Source organism: Coenobita brevimanus, chromosome 67, assembly GCF_032717465.1.
Source record: "Coenobita brevimanus isolate Jiangsu-jjx chromosome 67, ASM3271746v2, whole genome shotgun sequence".
Lineage (NCBI taxonomy): Eukaryota > Metazoa > Arthropoda > Malacostraca > Decapoda > Coenobitidae > Coenobita > Coenobita brevimanus.
Window position 1 is genome coordinate 30,913,031 of NC_137020.1, and position 21,581 is coordinate 30,934,611.

General features: G+C 43.9%; 1 protein-coding gene across 1 annotated transcript in view; it reads left to right on the plus strand.

Moving 5' to 3' along the window:
- Positions 1-3,709, plus strand: part of LOC145405597 (uncharacterized) — a 205,562-nt gene extending 201,853 nt beyond the window's left edge. Inside the window, exons 3-6 of the mRNA XM_080276924.1 lie at positions 1,261-1,527; positions 2,382-2,532; positions 2,587-2,733; positions 3,657-3,709. Of these exons, the coding sequence (XP_080133050.1) occupies positions 1,261-1,527; positions 2,382-2,532; positions 2,587-2,733; positions 3,657-3,709 (618 nt within the window). The remainder of the gene's footprint in view (positions 1-1,260; positions 1,528-2,381; positions 2,533-2,586; positions 2,734-3,656) is intronic.
- The last annotated feature ends 17,872 nt before the right edge of the window (positions 3,710-21,581 follow it).

Below are 21,581 nucleotides of genomic sequence, written 5' to 3' on the forward strand. Positions count from 1 at the left end.
CTCCATGATAGGATCTGCCACCACTCATCTACGGTGTCTGGAGGCTGGTGTTGTTATGGCATTGTTAAATAGAGGGATCCTATCTCCGACCTTCACCTCCAGCCGTGTTACTGTCATAGGGCCAAATAAATGGTGTCCAGTGGTTTGGGTAGTGAGAAAGGCTAATTACAGATACCCCTTGGATATTAAAAGGGAGAAACTAAGGGTAATAAAGGGCAGTGAAATGGCGGGGGACAGGGCGACTTGGAGGCGATTTGTTTGTGGCCACCCCAAATGGAATTGAGGCGTCTGGCAATAGATAGATAGATAGATAGACACACACAAGGGCACACACACACACACACACACACACACACACACACACACACACACACACACACACACACACACACACACACACACACACAGCAGGACATAAACACGGACCTCAAGCTACGAGACGTGTTCTCGTTGGCACAGGTGAGTTCGTATGTCTCTGCCTTGGCGATTTAAGATGAACATACCGTACAAAATAAATAAATGTGGAAGAGGTGTTACGATATTTCCACAAGCAACACTACTACTCGCGCAAAACCTAAAGCCTTTTCTACAGCCTGGAGTCTGTAATGTTTCTCAATGACCCAAACACTAACCCTGAATGTCAGGAGGTGAAGCCGTTACATTCCTCGGAGGAGTATGCAAATTTACGGTAATGTCCTTCAACACATTTAGACAAAATGGCCCCAGTGTCTCAGCATCTCCTTTACAGTGGCAACGCCATCTGCGCCGCGGCAACAAACTAATGGCACCAAGCAGTCACTGTTTACCACAGGCTATTTTGACCCTGTACCTAGAATGTGAAACGATTACGGGTAGTCTGAGTAGCTTCCTACACACACACACACACACACACACACACACACACACACACACACACACACACACACACTGTATATATATATATATATATATATATATATATATATATATATATATATATATTGCATAATGCCGATAAACCATGAATAGATACGTATCGCTATGTGGCTGTTGGAATGCAGCTTAATTTCGGTGCTTTTCTTATCACTCATCCGAGTAAACTATCTGTGTCTGTCTGTCTGTCTATCTATAACGAGACATTAAACCCGGAAGGGGTGGCCACAGACGAATTACCTCTTGTCACCCTGTCCTCCGCCATCAGGCTGCGCTCCTTCCCGACACACACACGCCTCTCTCATGTACCTAGTAAACTCAGGTGCTAATTTCGTGTTCACCTTTCAGTACCCGGCGCACCTGGCGGCTGCGGCCCGGCGTCAGGCAGGCTCCAAGGCAGATCCAGCCGCCCCCACCATGGATCCCCCCACCCCGCCCCCGCGCCCCGCCCCGCCCTCTGAAACGGGGCGCACATACACCCTCACAGACCAATCGGAGGGCACCACGCACCAGGAGGAGGAAGAAGAGGATAAAAGGAATCACAAAGTGTCCACGTCTTCAAAGCTGCATGTTCACTTCAATACACCTGAGACTAATCAGGTGTTGAAGAATAAGGTAAGATGGAAATAAATGAATAAAGACAGCTATAGTAGTTAGATAGCATAGCAGACAGAAAGAGAGACAGATAGGTAGAGGGAGAGGAGGACAGGAGGAATCTTAAGGCGTTAGCGTCGTCAGAGCTACATGTTCACTTCAGTATACCTGAGACAAAGCGTGTGCTGAAGAGGGTGAGACTGATATATATATATACAGAAAGATGCGCCTAACCAAATCAAAGTGTTAAAAAGTACAGTAAATTTGTAACTATCTTCCAGTACAGTGGCTTTTGTAAATATCTTCCAGCACAGTAACTTTTGTAAATATCTTCCAGCACAGTAACTTTTGTAAATATCTTCCAGTACAGTAACTTTTCTTTACATCACACACGCCTGGTGGTATACCGGTAGAAAACTAGGTCGGAGAAATTTGTGCCTTACGAGATAAAGTCCAATTACAAGAGGTGACTGGGTGTTTTCTTTCGCGGTAAAATCTGTCTTGGGTGTGGGTCACTCTCCTAGGGCCGAAATTAATATTCTGGATTACAACAGCATAGTCTTGGGCCCCTCTATGCTCTGAAAGGGGGTTATGAGGGACTGGGTGTCGTGTGTGTGTGTGTGTGTGTGTGTGTGTGTGTGTGTGTGTGTGTGTGTGTGTGTGTGTGTGTGTGTGTGTGTGTGTGTGAGAGAGAGAGAGAGAGAGAGAGAGATCGCCACTAAGATCTCAGGAAAACCTTAAGAAACACGCACTAGAAAAAAAAGTTTGGCCTATTGTAAATTTTAATGTTAAGGCAAAAAAAAAAAAGAAAAAAAAGAAAAAAGAAAAGAAAGAAAGAAAGAAAATAAACCCACCCTCTTTTCTCTCCCTCACAGGACCAGGCCAACCACAACACAACCACCACAACCACCACCAACCACACCACCAACCACACAGCCCTAAATCACGAGGCAGAGGAGAGATATTCCACCGAGCGACTCTCCGCCGGGACCTACAGCTTCCCACCCTCCTCATCCACCCCACCACCACCGCCCCCCACCACAGCCCCCCACCCTACCCCCACGCCCCCCCACACACTAGGCTGCCCCGTACACGACCCCGCCCACGCGCCCACGCCCACGCACGCCCGTAGTTCCTCGTCAGGTGGAAGTTCGCGGTCATCTGCGGCGGACTCTCAGCTTCTGCACTGTGGTATCTGCACCAGGAGATATTCCAACCCTAAGGTGAGTAGCGAGGGAGGAAGAGGAAAGAAAAGGGAGGGAGGGGGGAAGAGGAAAGAAAAGAGAGGGAGGGGGGAAGAGGAAAGAAAAAGGAGGGAGAGAGGAAGAGGAAAGAAAAAGGAGGGAAGAGGAAAGAGAAGGGAGGGAAGGAGGGAGAAGGAAAGAAAAGGGGAGAAGAAAAGAGGGGAGGGGAAGAACGGAGGAAGCAGTAGGAGTTGAGGAGTGGGGGGAGGGAAAGATGATATGGAAGGAACAAGTAATTTAAGACAAGAGAATAAGAAAAACGTAACAAAAAATGAAGGACGGAAGGAAGGAAGGGAGGAAGGACAGGAGGGTGGGAAGGAAAAAAACAGAGGAGGGATGAGGGAGGGAGGGAGGAAAGAACGGGATGCAAGGACAGGAAGAAAAACAGAAGGAAAGAAGGACGCAAGAAAGGAAGAACAGATCGGGAAGAAGGAAAGACAGCAAGAAGGAAAAAAAAAACACCCAAAGAACCAGACAAAAGTGATGATGATGGTGATGGGAGTGGTAAAGGTTGTGATGATGATGGTGGTGGTAGTGGTAAAGGTTGTGATGATGATGGTGGTGGTAGTGGTAAAGGTTGTGATGATGATGGTGGTGGTAGTGGTAAAGGTTGTGATGATGATGGTGGTGGTAGTGGTAAAGGTTGTGATGATGATGGTGGTGGGAGTGGTAAAGGTGGTGATGATGATGGTGGTGGTAGTGGTAAAGGTGGTGCTGATGATGGTGGTGGGAGTGGTAAAGGTGGTGATGATGATGGTGGTGGGAGTGGTAAAGGTGGTGCTGATGATGGTGGTGGGAGTGGTAAAGGTGGTGACGATGGTAGTGGTGTTGGTGGTGATGACATGGGTATGGGTGGTGATGACGTAAGGGTGGTGATAACGTTAATGGCAGTGGCTCCAGCGGCAGTTTGTGTGTGGCACATTTACCCGCCCAACCCCCCTTGTGGCTCTAGTTATTAATCTCTCTCTCTCTCTCTCTCTCTCTCTCTCTCTCTCTCTCTGCCAATGAGCACTTGTTATCTCCCGCCATAATGTTAAGGGGAAAAAAAAAAAACGTGCTTCTTTTTATGTGAATTATACTGGGTGGAAGGAGGAGGGAGGAAGGGAAGGAGGGAGGTAGGGAAGGAGGGAGAGAAGGAATGAGGAAGAGAGGGAGGAATGTGGGAGGGAGGGCTGGAAAGAATAAGGAAGGGAGGAATGGGGGAGGAAAGGAAGGAATGAGGAAGGGAGGATGGGATGAATGTAGGAATGTGGGAGCAAGGAAAGAAGGAAGGGAGGATGTAGGAGAGAGGGAAGGAGCATGAAGAATGAGGAAGGGCGGAGAGAGCAGAGAGGAAAGGAGGTTGAAGGAAAGTCAGAAATGTTTGTGAGACGAAAGAACAGAGACTGGAGAAGAGAAAGGATGGAAGGAGTAGGAAAGAAAGATAGAGGGAAGGAAAAGGAGGGAAAGAGAAGGATAAGCTGGAGGGAGGAAAGAAGGGAGAGACAAGCTGGAGAGATGGAGGGAAGGATGGAGAGATGGAGAGAAATATGTAGGACAGTAGGATCCCCAGACGAGCAACACACTTCCTTCATGACGTAACCTCCTAAACACACACAGGCAAAAACGATGAGAGAGAGAGAGAGGGGAGAGGAGAGGAGAGGAGAAGAGAAGAGAAAAAAGAAGAGGAGACACAGACACACAGAATAACAGCCAGACCACATAAACATATAAATAAATAAATAAATAAATAAATAAACTATAACGATTCCTAAAAACTATCTACTACTCCCAGACTCATTAAGTGGTGACCCCCAATTGGGAGTGTGTGTGCAGCCAATTAAATCACCAGATATTCCCATCAACCAGCACTTAAGCCACATTCAACCACTTTACGCTTATGGGTTCTCTTACAAGACTCCGGATATTTTCTAAGACATATTTTTCTCCTCAGTTATCAAGATGTATATGTAAGATAGTTTAGTAATTTTTAATCCACTGTTATTCTTATTGATGATATTATTAGGATTCGGTCTTTATAATGCTAGAGAGAGAGAGAGAGAGAGAGAGAATCGGGTGGTGTAGGGTGACGCTGGGTGTGGTTAAGAGATGTGGGTGGTAAGGGATAAGGGGGGAGGAGAAAGGGAGGGGGGGAGGGGAGGAGAGAGTAAGGAGGGAAGGGGAGGAGAATGAAGGGGGAGGAGAGAGCCAAGGGAAGGAAGGAAGGAGTGATGGGGCACAAAAGAACACTCATCCCTAACAAAAACACCACTAATCCTACACTATAACCTACACTTTGTCCCTAATTCTTTTTCACCTACTGTATATTTTGATCGATTATGTAAACAGAAATGTGGAGAGAGGGATGAATGAGACAGGACGAGGTGAAGAAAGATCATGGAGTGCTTGGATGAGGACGAAGGGGAAGGAATGCTGGGTGAGAAGGTAAGGAAGGGAAGCAAAAGGGAATGGAGGGCTGGAGTGAAGAGGAGGTGAAGACGAATAGGAGGGATGAGAAGGAGGAAGAGGAAGGTAGACGTGGGTGAAGAAAGACAGGGTTGATGGATGGGTGGGGAGGGGTGGGGTTACTGAATGTGAGGATAGGCTAAGTGGGGGAGGGATGAGGAAAAGTTGGTGAGGAGGGTCAGGATAAGTAAGGAAGGGTGTTAGGAAGTCAGAATGAGAGCAAGGGGGTGATGAGGGTGAAGATGAGACGGGGGGGGGGGGCAGGGAGGGGTGACGACCAGGAGGAAAAGGGAGGGTGTTAGGAGGTCAGGATGAGAGGAGGGTAGCATGAGAGGAGGCGGGTTGAGGGGGCGAAGGGGGTGAAGATGAGAAGGGTGGGACAGGGAGGGGCTAGGACCACTGACTGCTAAAGGGTTCTCATACACCCACTCAGTCTTCCTATGCTGGTGACACTGGCAGCAGCAGCATCTTTATATCCTGCACATACAAATAACACTGACGCATACACTGGAAACAGGAAAAGCGAGAAAGTAGCAGCAAAGAATGAACAGAATCACAGGCGAGAATGGCAAAGACTGAAGAGAGACACGCGCAAAAGTGGCAGTGAGTGAACAGAGACACGCGCAAATGAGGCACTAAACACAGACAAACAGGAAAGTGGCGAAGACTGGGCACAGACATACAAAGTGGCGCTAACTGGAATGTCAAAATGTAATGGAAAAAATATACTAATCGCTGTGACATAAAGGCAAAAAGAGTTTAAGAGCCTGAAATATTTCGATTATGACATGAAAGCTTGTAACATCAAAGGCAGTGTGACTAGCGATAAGCGTTGTACCACTGTAGCGACCATAAGTGATTAATGCATCAACTGTTCTACTGTAATCTAAAGCACCTGAGGCCTGTTAAGTGGCAGTAAGTCGAAAAGAGCCACTGTGCCTACAAGAAGCGCCTCAGCTTCGTCTCAGCGCGTTATGGAAACAGCTAGAGTCAGTGTGTGTGTGTGTGTGTGTGTGTGTGTGTGTGTGTGTGTGTGTGTGTGTGTGTGTGTGTGTGTGTGAGAGAGAGAGAGAGAGAGAGAGAGAGAGAGAGAGAGAACTGGGAAGGAGTAACATTGCACATCAATGTCCCTTAAACACACACACACTTAATATTCATTGTCAATTCCTCTACCTAATCATTATCACCTCTCTCTCTCTCTCTCTCTCTAACCTCAATCCTGTTATAATATATAGGGAGGGGAAGCCGCCAAACAGGATGATCAGATAATCGCAGGTGGGAATGGTCCTATCACGTCCCAACCACATAAACTCTCCCTTCCACCTTGAACAAGAAGGATTAGCGTAGGATTTATTTTCCTTAATTATCAGACGGCTTCCACAAATAGACAAATAGACAGACATAGATGAGAGAGAGAGAGAGAGAGAGAGAGAGAGAGAGAGAGAGAGAGAGAGATTCCAACTGGCTGTGAATTCAAGTATCTATCTGTTTGTCAGTCTGTCTTCTATTTATCTGTCTAGCTAACTATCCATCTATCAATCACACGTATGTCTATCTATCCTTCCTAACACCGCTACCTTATTTTTTCCCTAACCTCAATATTGGGTGTGCCAGAAACCACTAAAAAAAAACAACACAGGAGAAAGTACAAACGAGAAAGCACAAATTAATGTAAGAAGACCAATTATGTTTCTCCTCAGGAGCTTGCGAAACTAATTAAGGTAGCAATACTAATTATGTTTTCCCACCCAGGTGTTGCCGTGCCTACACACCTTCTGCGAGCGGTGCCTCATCACCTACACCCCACCTGAGTCCCTCACCCTTACCTGCCCAGTGTGTCGTCAGCAGTCCATTCTGCCTAAGGACGGGGTAAGTCATTTATTTATTTATCTTACCGGTAGTTTAGTTTATTTTGTAATTTATTTATTTTACTGTACATTTTCTTTTTATTCTAACATTGTAATCTGATGTAAGGTAATGTGCTTTATATTTATATGTTCGGCACGTTACCTAATAGAAAAAAAACGCCATGAATTTCCACATTTCCTGTTAGCAGTATATACACAAAATATACTCACGACTATTACTACCACTTACATTATTCTTAAACAATGAAGAATGCATAGGTAACAATGAGGTATGTACAGTACAATAGTGATAACATATTTACCGTAAGCCTATATACTATATATATATCATAAATCATAAACAATGCTGCGCTTCATGTATTGCTTCTCTGGTCTGTCAAGAGACAGACCAGATATCACTTGATATCAGACACTTGATATCAGACTCACTTGATATCAGACTCTTGGAAGTAGAGATATGATGCACCTCACCTTGGCTCAGTAAAAAACCTCGCACCTAATCTTACCGCATGCCTAACCTTTCCTAATTAAACCATATCTCACAGTAAACCTAACCAAACTTCTCTCACTTTGTCTCCCAGGTTCCAGGTCTTCAGAGCAACACGTGGGTGAGGGGCGTGATGGAGGCTATGGAGGGAGGGGGTGCAGGGGGCAGCAGCACCCCTTCCGCCCCCCACGGTCCCCCTACCACCACCACCCCCTGCCACACCTGCAGACACCGCCACCCCGCCGCACACTGCAACACATGCCACACCATGCTATGTGCTTCGTGTGCTCAGTCGCATGCTCAGGTGGGTACAGGTATGAATGATTGGGAATGTGTTGTGTAGGCACGGGAACAAATGACAAATATTCACTCTCATCCAAAACTATCTTTACCCTTTGATCAATGGTTTCAAGATGAGTGCTCTGTCTCGTGTGTGTGTGTGTGTGTGTGTGTGTGTGTGTGTGTGTGTGTGTGTGTGTGTGTGTGTGTGTGTGTGTGCGCGTGCGTGCGTGCGTGCTTGCGTGCGCGCCCAAGTTTTTACGTATGTATGGGAGTCTGCGGTTCAATGTAAAATCGATGGATTCGGCTAGACAGTGCGGTCACACACACACACACACACACACACACACACACACACACACAGCTATTCCTTTATTATACTTACTCAAAGAAGACAGGGCGTCCAAAAAGTTTTGCTTTACAGTTGTCATGGCAATTCGATGATCACCCTTACCTGCAAAGAAGAGAAAAATTTCATGATCATAATCATCACCACCACCCTGTCCTCATCTCCTACCTAAAGAAGGAATGAGGCAGGGTCCAGAAAAAAGGAATATACCGTATATATATATATATATATATATATATATTTATATATATATTTATATATTTATATATATATTGCCAGACTCCTTAATCCCGTTCTGAGTGGCCACAAACAAATCGCCTCCACGTCGCCCTGTCCGCCACCATTTCACTGCCCTGCTCCCAACTCACACCACCCTATATATTTAAGAATAAACTAACCAAAAGTTTGCTGCCCAGTAACACGGACCACACTCATTCACTCACCTTCAACACCCCTGGAATCCAGATTTTATCCCACAGGAAAAAACATCCACAAAAAATATTTCGGTTCGAGTTAACCTTTAAAACAAACCAAGAAATATTCTGAATTAAAAAAAAAAAAAAATCTCAGTTTCATAATCCGTTTTCAGGCAATACATTATTGGAAACTCGGCAGGATTTTGTGGACATCCTGTATTTCTATTACTACTAATCCTCTCAGTCCAGTGACACCTGTTCACATTGGTTTAGCTATCTCCAGACCAGTTTACTCAGCTTAAGGCGATTTTTCTCACTGGAGGGGTTAGCTACAGCATTCATTAACCACTTTGTACGAAAGGGTTTTACTAAGCTGGCCGAAATTATCTGGGGAAAGAAAGATTGACGTCCTAGGGTTGGAGGGCTACGGAATGTCTGGAAATTTTAGACAGCATAATGATGATGAATGATGATGATGATGAATGATGATGATGATGATGATGGTGGTGGTGGTGGTGGTGTTTAATTACCTGGCGTCAACATTTCCTGCTCATCACCGTCGCCACTCAAGAGCTTTTCTCGTCCACACTTTCTGGCTGAACAAATAGAAAGCGTCAAGTGGCGTGGAGCATCGAGAACAAGAAAGTTTCCCCCGTCATTCAGCCAAAGAAAACGAGAATGTTTGTTTACCATTTTCTCTTTTTGCTTCAGCCTGGATTTAAGGGCAACTGTACTAACATTTTTCCACCTCCACCCGACACAAACCTGCCCATTTTTTCTCAGAGAGGTGATTCTAGTGCGGTTGGCATTGTGGAGCAGTTTGGTTGCAAGAGCCAGGCCCATGCAAGCTCCAACCCCACTGCAGGAAGAGATATTAAATTGATTCCTCTCATATCCCTACTTTTGCTACCTTCTGCCATCTTATTAAGTCTCTGTTCCATCGCCAGTGACTATGTTCCCCTGAGTGCTAAGGCTGTTATGCTACGGTGACTGTGATGATGATAATAATAATAATAATAATAATAATAATAATAATAATAACAGCAGCAACAACAAAAACATCAGCTATAATAATAATAAGAAGAAGAAGAAGAAAGGAGAGTTCTGCAACCTTCACGTCCCTCGTCTGTTGAAGATGAAATGCTATCTCTAAACATCTCTTCATTGCAGTGGATGAAATTTAATATTGCTCTCATACACACCAGACGAGTTTGTTTACCAGAGAAAAGTCCTTCGCATTTACAATTTTACAGGGTTAAAAACTATATATATTAATGCTCCGTATCCCCTCCCTGTAGTGGATGAAATTTAATACTGCTCTCGTTCATGCCACACGAGTTTATATACCAGAGAAAAGTCCTAAACAGGTACAGCTCTACGGGGTTAAAAACTATATACGTAAGCCTTTCACTGCAATGACTGAACTCTGACACTATATTCTAATCCACAACCATTTTATCCAAGTTAGAGATGCCTAACTCAGCAAAATGTTAAAAGGATGTCAGTATAACTCTTTCACTGCCATGACTGAGCTGTGGTACTGTCTTTTCACTTCTACCAGACGATTTTATTCAGCTGAGAAAACCCCGACATATGTGAGGGGGTTAATGCAAACTGTGGAGTCAAAGGGCCTATTTCCCGGGGATGTTTAAAGAGTAAATAGCGCTTAATCTTTCGTGTGTGTGTGTGTGTGTGTGTGTGTGTGTGTGTGTGTGAAATCGCCACTTATTACCAGCTTCCATGCCTTCAGATATTTGCCTTTTTGCCTTATTTTTGTGTTGTCATTTACTATTTTATTAGCTTATTCAGATTTTTCATTCTTTTCTGTCTTCACACTCATTTTTCGTCGCTACTAAACCTCTCATTTTTCCACTCCAGTCTTTCTTCCTCCTTCCCTCTATCCTCCTCTTCCTTTCCCTTCTCCTCCTCCTCCTCATTTTATTTTTTTCCATTTCTTAAAACCTCCTTCTGCATCTTTCTTTCATCTCCATTAGTAACTTTTCCTCTTCCCCTCTCTCCTTTACTACTTCCTCTTCGTTTCCCCCTCCTCTTCCTCCTCCTCCCAGTCTCTTCTCATCTTCCATGTTTGTTCCTTCCTCGCGTCCTCCACTAAATTCCCTCATTTTTTTCCCTTCCTCTCCATTCCTCTTCTTAGTCTGCCTCGTTAACTAACCCCCTCCCTGACACACACACACACACACACACACACACACACACACACACACACACACACACACACACACACACACACACACACACACACACGTTAATGTTTTCTTTCAATTTATCTACTTAAATTTTTCCTTGATCCTTTCGTCTGTTTTCTACCCTACCATCTTCATTTCCAACCTCTCTCTCTCTCTCTCTCTCTCTCTCTCTCTCTCTCTCTAAGGTCCAGCTCTATTTCCTTTCCTGTGTCCCTAACTCACTCCCCCACGCTTTCCCCCTTCCCCTCTCCCCCCACTTCTAGCTGTCACCCCCACCCCCTCCCTCATCCATCTCATCTTTCTTCCCGCGTCTCTCATTTCTTTTATCGCTCCTTAAAGCTATTTTCCCAGATCACCTACATTTATTTTGCTTCTTTATGTTACTTCTTATTTACTGCCTCTGTCACATTTAAGTCTCACCCCTCTTTCTTCCTTCCCATCTTTCTTTACTTCTCCTCACCTTCCTCCATCACTCCTTATCGTCAACTCCTCTTATTACTTCCATTTATTTTCCTTCCATCTCTCCATCTTGTTTTTTTTTTTTTATCCAGTCTCCATTCCATTACCCCACCTCCACCTCCCTCCCACACCCCTCTTCCATCTCATCTTTCTTTTCTCCTCCCATTCTCTTATTACCCATTATCTCCAGTGCTCCGGATCACTTCCATTTATTTTGCTTCCATCCTTCCACCTCCCATTGTCACTGTGGCCGTCCTATCACCTTTCCTCCATCCCACATCCCTACCTGCCTTCCATCACCTGTTCCTTCTATTCTACCTGTCTTTATTTGCTCTTCCATTCTGTCATCCCTCAACATCCCTACGCTGATCACCTCCATCCCACTACCCATTCTCCTATTTTGCTTTCGGTTATCAGTCTTCTCTCTCATTCTCTCCTCTTTCATTCATCCTCATCACTTCTCTTCTCCTTTACCTCCTCCTCTCTACTGCTCCCTCTTCCGTTCTGCCCCGAACCCCCTCCTCCACTCTTCGTCCCACTTCTTCCACTATCCTCATCCCCCTCTTCCACTCTCCCGTACCCCTGTCCAGCTGTCGCACATCCCTTCCCCTCCACTAACTCCCTTTCCTCCTCCTTCACTCTCCCCGTCCAATCTTCCTCCCTGTTACTCCACTCTCCCTCACCCCTATCGTACTGTCAGCCATATCTCTCCCAGTCTACATTATTGACTTTTTTTTTTCCTAATCCCTCCCTTCATCCTCCCCCTCCCCCCCCTCTCTCTCTCTCTGATTCCTACACTCTCATCTACTCTCCCTCACCTGGTCCTTTTCTTTCCCCTCATCCCACTTTTCACCCTCACTACCACGTCCTCTTCCTTCCTCTCATCTTTACGACTCTCTCCTCCCTCCTCGTCCTTCCCTTCCACACTCACTCCCTCTCCCACTTCTTTCCTCCTCTCTTACCCCTCCCCTCCTCCCTCCCCTGGCCAGCCTCCACATCGCCATAGCAACAGTGATCACCGGGGTCGCTTCAGGCTCAGATGTTATTTTGGTGCTTCTGACGTCGCCCGCATGGTTGTAAACAGATTCCATTACTATTAAAAACAATGTCAATGATACTCTACACCACTGATCACGGTGCTTGTTGGATGCTGTAGTTTCATACCTAACCCGTTCACTACGAGAAACTGTGCCCGTAATAATCCACGTGAGGCCCCACTGTAAGGCCTAACCATCTTCTCGAAGGGAGTGGTAGCCAATGTTGACCCTTCCAAATGCTAGAGAGGTACGAATGGGAAAAACGAAACATATCTCCTGTTTCAAATACAATTGTCTGACGACAGCGCTGATAAAATGAGAGACGTCACCGTATTTAAGGGGTGAATGAAGACTATTTATAACCTCTCAATAAGACACGTATGCACAAAGCTGAATAAAACTGCATGGCGCAAACACAGTATCAGATAGTCACTGTGTATGATATTACTTCTCACAGGATGGAAAACTGGTAGCAAGTTGAACACACACACACACACACACACACACACACACACACACACACACACACACACACACACACACACACACACACACACACACACAAATCTAGCGGTATCCAAATCAAAGCAACTTGCTGGGACTCAGGATAAAGAGGCTAATACATCTCCCGTCCAGAATGAGCTTTACCTGTCCCCTGCCTCACCTGTAATTTTCAGCAGGTGTTCATTTATTGATGGGGAGATGAATGTCAAGGTTGGTCAAGGTTGGAGCAGAACGGATGGATGATGGGTTGCCTCGTACACACACACACACACACACACACACACACACACACACACACACACACACACACACACACACACACACACACACAGCTCAATGTCATCAGTGTCATTAGTTTAGGGTCTAATCTCGGTGGCATTGGAGGCAGAGAGAGAGAGAGAGAGAGAGAGAGAGAGAGAGAGAGAGAGTGTGTGTGTGTGTGTGTGTGTGTGTGTGTGTGTGTGTGTGTGTGCAGAATCACCAGAAAAGACAAGGAAACACAAGACCTCCGAATCTAATGGAGGAAAGTGGCCTGTCTGCACCAGAACACGCGAGTCACTCATAAACAAAATCTTCTCCGTTTATTTTCACGTGTCATATAACTCATGTCTCAAGCAGCGCCCAGGCAATATCCCACTTCATAAATATACAGCATAATTTAATTTTTATTTGGCCTCAGGGACGATGCTTAGTTACTGTACTGAGGGCGTCTTTTGATTTATTCCTACTGTATTTTATTTTATTGTATTTCGTTTTATTTTATTTTATTTTATTTTGCTTTATTCTATTTTACTGTAATATATTTTATTTTACTGTATTTCATTTTATTTTTTTATTCAGCATATTTTATTTTATTGTACCTTATTTTATTTTACCTTATTGTATTTAATTCTATTTTACATTTTATTTTATTTTTATTCAGTCTAGGTTAGGATATGCTAAATCTCGAGCTGAATAAAATCGTCTGGTGGTGGCAACAGGATGTGAGATAGAGTCTTGGTCCTCACAAGATTTTTTTTTCTAACTTATCAAGCCTACAGGTCTGCAGTGGGCTTCATAAAATCGACTGGAGTTATGTAGAAAGGGAAGAGGATTAGCAAGGACAGGAATGAATAAAGCAATGCCATGTTAACTAGACTGGCAGGTGTCAAACTGTGGCAACTACATGGGATTAAAATACAAACATATTAAGCCCCTTCTAAGATAAGATAGCGATGAACCATTTCACAAGATGCACACACAAAAAATAAAGTGTTATCATGAGGATATGGTGCCGTAGCATTCTGTTTTTCCGGTACTGAACTACGTGACTTAAGCTGAGAAAAGGAAGAAAATCTGAACCAAGTAAACCTAAGCAGAGTCCTGCGTAGAATAAACACTGTACCTTCTCGAAAAGGAGGGATTGATATTGAAAACTTAAGAGAATAGGAGTAAAAGCGGCACCACATCAAACTCCTTGATTAGGCCACGGAACTGGATTTGTTAACGCCTGTCTGTGTCAAGTTACTGCAGGAAGGGATGGGATATATAAAGATAAATATTTAAATGTACATTAAAACCTTGGCAGTGAAAAGGTGCTGCTGTGTTTGTGCTGTAGTGCTCAAAGAAAATAAACAATCAAGTTTACTGAATCGGCAAAAAAAGCAATAGAAAAAAACAACATATGAATCAGCTGAAAATTAAACAGATAAATAAGATAATCGTATTTTTAAAAATCTTGGTTTCGTAGCCGAGTATGTCACCCTATGACACACTCTTCTGAATACAACTGGCTGATTTTAGATGGAATAAACACTAGAGAGGTCTCGATAAAATTTATATAGTACTAGGTAAAAAAAAAAATCATCATCATCATCATCACCATCATCTTCGTTTGACTAAGATGTTCAACTCACGTGGGTCTATGCCAAGATTACGTTCGTGCAAAAGCAAACTAATTCTGCATCCAGCGTCCCTATAGAGGTGGAAAGTATGGGGATGCGACGAGGTCAGCGATTTGAGGAGGTGTGGTATGTTAAGAGGAGGATGAGTGAGAGAAGAGAGGGGAAGTAAGAATGTGTTGGGGTTAAGGGGGAGCTGGATGAGGGTCAGGAAGGAGGAGGAGGAGGAGGAGGACCAGGGCAAGAGAGAAGGAAGAGGAAGAGAGAAGGGAGATGAGCAGAAGGAATAAGGATCAAGGGCAGGCAGGAGAAGTGAGACAGTGAGAGGAGAGGAGGGAGATGGGCCAGGGGAATACAGGAAGAGAAAGAGGAGGGGAAAAGAGTATAAAGAAGAAAATGAGGGGAAATGAGGCGGCTGAGCGGAAGGGAAGACGAGGAGAGGCTGAGAGGAATGGAGAAGGGCCACTAGGAGGAGAAGAACGTGAGGTAAGGAAAGGAATTGGTGGAGGGTAAAGGGGAAGGGAGTGAACAAGCGTGTCACCCTCTCCATACTACGACCACGCCTTAGTCTGTACCCTAAAATTCTCTTCCTCTTCCCCCTGAGGAGACCAACACGTTCACCGCAGGCCCATATCTAGACTAAACGTGGATCTGGGGTTTTAATAACCTCGTTGGGACTGCTATTAATAATAAAAAAATAAAAAAAAAATAATTATTCTTGTGACTTAAGTCTTTCTGCTTTCGTAACTTCTCTATATTCAGTTTTATACAATACCTATCACACACACACACACACACACACACACACACACACACAATTAACCAGGCAAAAAACTGGCATCCCTCCATCGTGAATGCTAGGTTATAATGAGATCATCACTAGAATACGGTGCCAGTCACGTACAAGTACTATGAAAAAGATCTCAAGCCGTAGTAGTAGTTGTCTTATTCTGCCACTGAACTACGAAAAATAAGCTGGCAGAGGTCGAAAATCTCCGCTTATTTAAAAGTCAACAACTATAGAGAGGTTAGATATAGCCTTAAGTAATCCCTTTACTACAAGAGGTCTTTCCTAAGTTGAATACAATCGTCAGGAAAAGGAAGAGATAAAAGAGCTAAACGTAAGACTAATATTCATCTCAACCTCTAAGCAACACTCACATGTGATGGATGGGGCGAGAGAGACGAGTCATAATGGATGCAGTTGGTGTTATCTAAGTTATGTACGTAACCGGACTTAGATATTTCACTTATTTCATTCACTATTCGCGTTGTTTTTTTATAGTACGGGTATTATCAACACAGTAGTAGTAGTAGTAGTAGTAACAAGAGATAATTCACATAGACTATTAGCTGTATAATTCATGTAGCAATACCGTTAGTGGTTCTAACTGTATGGTGGTTCTGGTAGTACTAAAAATCAGTAACCAAAGTCTGCTTCTTTAATAACAGCATCCAGCATCACAGTGTCACACCGTTTTCTCTCGCCACGCTTTAGAGAACAAGGCGCCGCATATTTTCCCTAAACTTACAAATACCACAACTCCGCCACTTTTCCGGCTCGCACCACAACCCCAACACATTTCCGCACACCACCACCACACAATTTCTCGCTTGCGGTCGAAGGAACGCGCGAAATCCACAAAGAAATGTAAAAAATGTCTTTGCGTATGGATCGGCGGGGGTACTGGGTGAGGCTTGCCAGTGTTTACAATCCGCTTAATCGACTCGCTATTTCGACTCACTTCAAAAGCATCGTGTTCGTTCTCTCCTACAACCTGTACTAAACTGACACTGCTGTTGCTATATTACACTGATTTAAACTGGCCAAACAACACGAAAAATTTACCGAGCGCGCCAAAAATCTCTTAACGGCCAGTGCTTACAATCCAACTAATCGACTCGTGGCTCCGAATCACAGCTAAAGCATCCCTCTCATTCTCTCAGATCACAACTACTGACATTACACTTATTTAAACTGGCGAAGAAACACGAACAATTTATCGAACATGTGAACAATTTCTGTAGCCGAGAAAAGAAGCTCTGTACGAACGCTTAGATTCTTAGAGCAATTTCGTAGCTGTTTTTTTTTTTTAGTGAATAGAGTCTGAAGTTGTATACACGTGTCTACGCATGTATGGCTTGTACCAGTATGTATGTAACTCGAACTGATGATGCGTGTATGTATGTATGAATGTATGTGTGTATGTATGTAAATAAATAGGTTACACGTGATTCATAGATTTGCTAATACTCATCACATTTGGACGAAAGCGCTCGGGACCTTTTTTTTTTTGTGTGTGTGTGGATGACTATGTACACGTATGAATTGATGTATGTGTCTGTCAGTCTGTATGTATGGATGTAAAATTCAAGGAAGTACGCTAAATGTATGACAAAATACTCTCAGCATCAAAATGCCTGGAAATTCGGACCACCATTAATGCCAGCTGAAAGTGATAAGGGCTTAATAGATCTTGGAAGACTGGGGGAAATCTTGGGAGGAATTTGGGATTACTGGTTAAGGAATGAGAGAGAGAGAAAGACAGAGAGAGAGAGAGAGAGAGAGAGAGAGAGAGAGAGAGAGAGGGGGGGGGGGAGGGGAGAGGGGAAGGGGAAAAATTATAAGGGTTATACTAGTAATATAGTTCTTTCCCCTTAACTTGTCCCAGATCATTGACTTTTTAGGTTATTTCATGTAGTATGGTGGCAAAATATGGCGATAATGAGGCTCTACATCCATTCCACAGGCCTTCATCGTGATCAGCATTATATTCTAGTGAATATACCGCTACAGTTCAGTATTTAAGGTGGAGAGAAAGATGGGAATTTTAGACATACAATAAAAAAGAACACAGCGTATGGCACAGAATCCTATCTAATGATTTAACTGGTATACCGCCCACGCTGATTAGATAACCCAAGGAAGCGACCAGTGAAGTGATAAGAAACAATTAGACACCTCACAATCCTCAGCAGGTGTGATGTTGTGTGGTAATGGTTGCAAAGGCTTGGATTTCGTTATCTTATTATGACTGAAATTCTTAACTGGCTCTTTATATTACGCAAAAGTAGATACACATTGATTTCGCAATATCCTTTGTTAGTAGCACACACAAATTCTTATATACGATACCACATTATTATCATTATTATTATCATTATTATTATTATTATTTCGTAAAACCAGATATACATTCCTAAACTGCCGACTTAACCTTTTAGTCCAGAGACCCCTAGACATTTTTAAACAACTTGGGAGGGGGACGGTGATGCATGGGTCAGCCCGTCTGGCTCCCAAGTGGAAAAACCCCAGATCAATCCCCCGCCGGTCGGACTCTTAAGACAAAATTCGTTTCACGCTTGTCTCTGTTAACCCAGCTGACCAACTGGGGATCTGGATGTAAGTTAGAGTGTTGCGTATTGTATTCCAGAAGATGGACATTTAACAGATATAACTGTCTACCTTAATGACCTTACCTTACCGTAATTTTATTCAACTGAGGAAAACCGCTCCACAAAAGGCTTAAATTTCACTGACTATGAAAACATGCACAGAGTCCCTTAATGCTAGTTTACATTTCGTTAACCAAAAAAAAACGTGACTTCTCGGATTTACGGAAGAAACGTTTACATATGGGAAACGTTTAAAACAGCAAGAGAATTCGTAGGGGTGATGGGGTGACACAGCTGAGGGTGATAAAAAAAAAAAAAAAAGAGGTGATACTGGCTCAAGGTGGATGATGATGATGATGATGATGGTGGTGGTGGTGGTAGTCGATAATACTGATGAAGATGAATATGACGATGATGATGAATATAAGACAGCGATAATCTAACTCATGCTAGAGAGAGAGAGAGAGAGAGAGAGAGAGACGAAGAAGGGGAAAAGAAAAACAAGAATAAGAAGGGCAGCGAGAAAGAGAAAGAAGAGAGCCACGCCACAATCAATACACTTGGCACAAGTCGCTCTCTCTCTCTCTCTCTCTCTCACACACACACACACACACACACACACACACACACACACACATGCACACCACTGCACCTTACAACAACCATACGAAGAAAGGGGTGGCGTATTCAGGAAATCAATGAATCTCTCTCTCTCTCTCTCTCTCTCTCTCTCCAAACCACCAGGAGAAGCATAATACCCAACACAAAGGTCTAAATCAAACACACGGTTCCAGCCCAGACCTGGTACCAGTATTCCAGAACAAGATACTGAGTGGCTGAATGAGGGCGTGGCTAAGGACGGAAGGGGGAGGGAGGAGTGGTGGTGGTTCAGTGGGTACGGTAGCCTATCACTGGCCGTATAAACACGAACATATTGCGTTACTTATGGTTTACGGTAGATCTTTCCTTATACCCCTCCCGTTTCCAAAAATATCTCCCAAGCTTAATAAAATCAGCTGAGGTTACCAATAAATGTACAGTCCGTCACACAAATGAGATGGTAAAAAGCTCATAGATTTCTTTAACAATGGCTCAGATTTCGTTGATGTCAAAGCACGAGACTTCCTTAAGGCCGTGAAACAAAATGTATGGTGACTTTTTTTCTTTTTTTTTTCATTTTCGTTCGCAAGTGTCTATAGTTCATTCATGTGAAAATAGTGGGGAGAGTTTCGCCCTCTTTCAGCTCAGTGGCAGAATTAAGCAATACTATGGCTCTACTTGCCTGCTATAACACTTCTTTTCAACCAGCTCTAATCATTTTAAGTCTATATAGGCAGAGATTTTCGTCCTTTTGCAGCGTCTTTGTCGTAGTTCAAGGACAGAATAACATAATACTGCGAACCTGCGTGCTTTCCACAGCACTTCTTCGCGACTAACGCCATATTCTAGCGTTAACCTCTTGTTTAGGCTCAACATTCAAGACGGGTAGATGGCAATATTACTCCTAATTATAGTGAACAGGGCTAAGTGTTAATGTCTTGTTATAGTTCAGCATTCAAGATGGAAGTAAGGTAACTCTAGACCAAGTTAAAGTGAACAGGGTATACTGTATGACAACGTAGTTCCAGAGGTAAGGCCTTTGTTCTGGGTATTGCGTAATTGGCTAGGAGCAGGTTAGGTCAAAGGACATTGATTTTTCGCCCCTTTCAATATCGTGGAATCATTGTCCATAATTATATCATCAGATTTATAAAACAGATTTTTATATTACCAGATTTATATTACGGCTCATATTATTTTTTAAGCTTGAGAGTTTAGATAATTCGTTAAGCTTTTTACTTTTTTAAAAAATCCCTTCAGTCTCTCTCTCTCTCTCTCTCTCTCTCTCTCTCCATAGAAGCTACTATATTGCAGGAGAGAGGCAGCTTAAGCCTGCAGTCCACTGGGTTCACGTTTCATATAAGCTTGGGTCCACAAGAACAAGAACAACAGCGCATGACCTAGATTCCATTAGTTTGCCTACCGTAGTAATTCACTGATGAGTCTCACCCTAGGTCACTCACCCTAGCGTTGCCTACCTATTTTGTGAATGGGGTGTGTGCGCGTGCGTGTGGAGGTGATTGTGTGTGCGTGTGCGTGTGTGTGTGTGCGTAGGTGCTCCATCAGTCTGCCGGCATCGACCACCCGGCCACCACCTCCACCACCACCACAATCGCCACCACCACCACTACCACGATCGCCACCACCACCACTACCACAATTGCCAACACCACTACGACAATTGCCAGCATTGCTACCACAATCGTTACCACCACCAGTCACTACTACCACAATCGCTGCCACAGTTCCAACCGCCACCACAGTTCAGCCACAGTCGCACTGCTAGCACCAGTACTACAGCAATCGCCACCACTACCTCCACCACAATCGCCAGCACTACCACTACAATTGCCAGCACCACCAGCCACCACCATTACTGACAAACTCGACCACCACACTACCACAGTTCTAGTCACTACCACAATAGCCCCCACCACTACAACAGTCCATAGAACCGCTACCACAATCCCTACCATACTTCCAGCCACAGCCGCAGTGGCATAAATCAGTCATCACAGCATCACTACCACACTCGCTACCATAATTCGTCACTACCGCAGCTGCGTAAACCAGCTGACCACCACAGCATCACTTCCACAGTTGTTACCACTACTACCACACTCACCACCACCACAGCTACCACAATCACCATCCACACCACAACTATTTTTAATCACTAATACAGTCCTAACCACAAATTCATTACCATCGAAGTCATTGTAACCACCACTATCACTACTGCATCAACTACCACAACCACCATCATCATATCTCGCTCATAAATAGCTACCACAATTATCACATCCAAAATCACCACCACAAAACAGCCACAATTTCCATCTCTACCACAGTTCGGCCCAGTCAGAACTACTACCATCACCACCACCACAATAACCAACATCTCTACCATATCTTATCTAACTCCTGAATCACAACAACAATCACAACCACACAACCACCACCACCTACCAAAATTCTACCACAACTATCATAATTCGCCATCAAAACTACTGCAGCCACCAACATCTTATCTAACCCCTAAATCGTAACCACAACTCTCACACCACAACCACGGTCTACCATAAACCAACCTCAAATACCATCAAAATTACCACCCTTGAAAATAAAAAATACCAAGCCTCAAATCGCAAAAAATACCGTTCCACGAAAACGTATTTAAATATTTAAATCCCACATCAAATGAAAATCCGTTAGGAAAAAGTGTTGAACCGGAAAATATAAACGTAGAATAAAACGACACTTGGGATTAAATTCTCATAATATTGAATTCCTGTGAGTGTGTGATTAATTAAAATGATATGAGGTGAGGAAGACTGACTGGTAACGGAGAAAAATTACGTGCTGACCTTGTGTTAACTGTTTGGAAAGAGCGGTTGTTTTGAA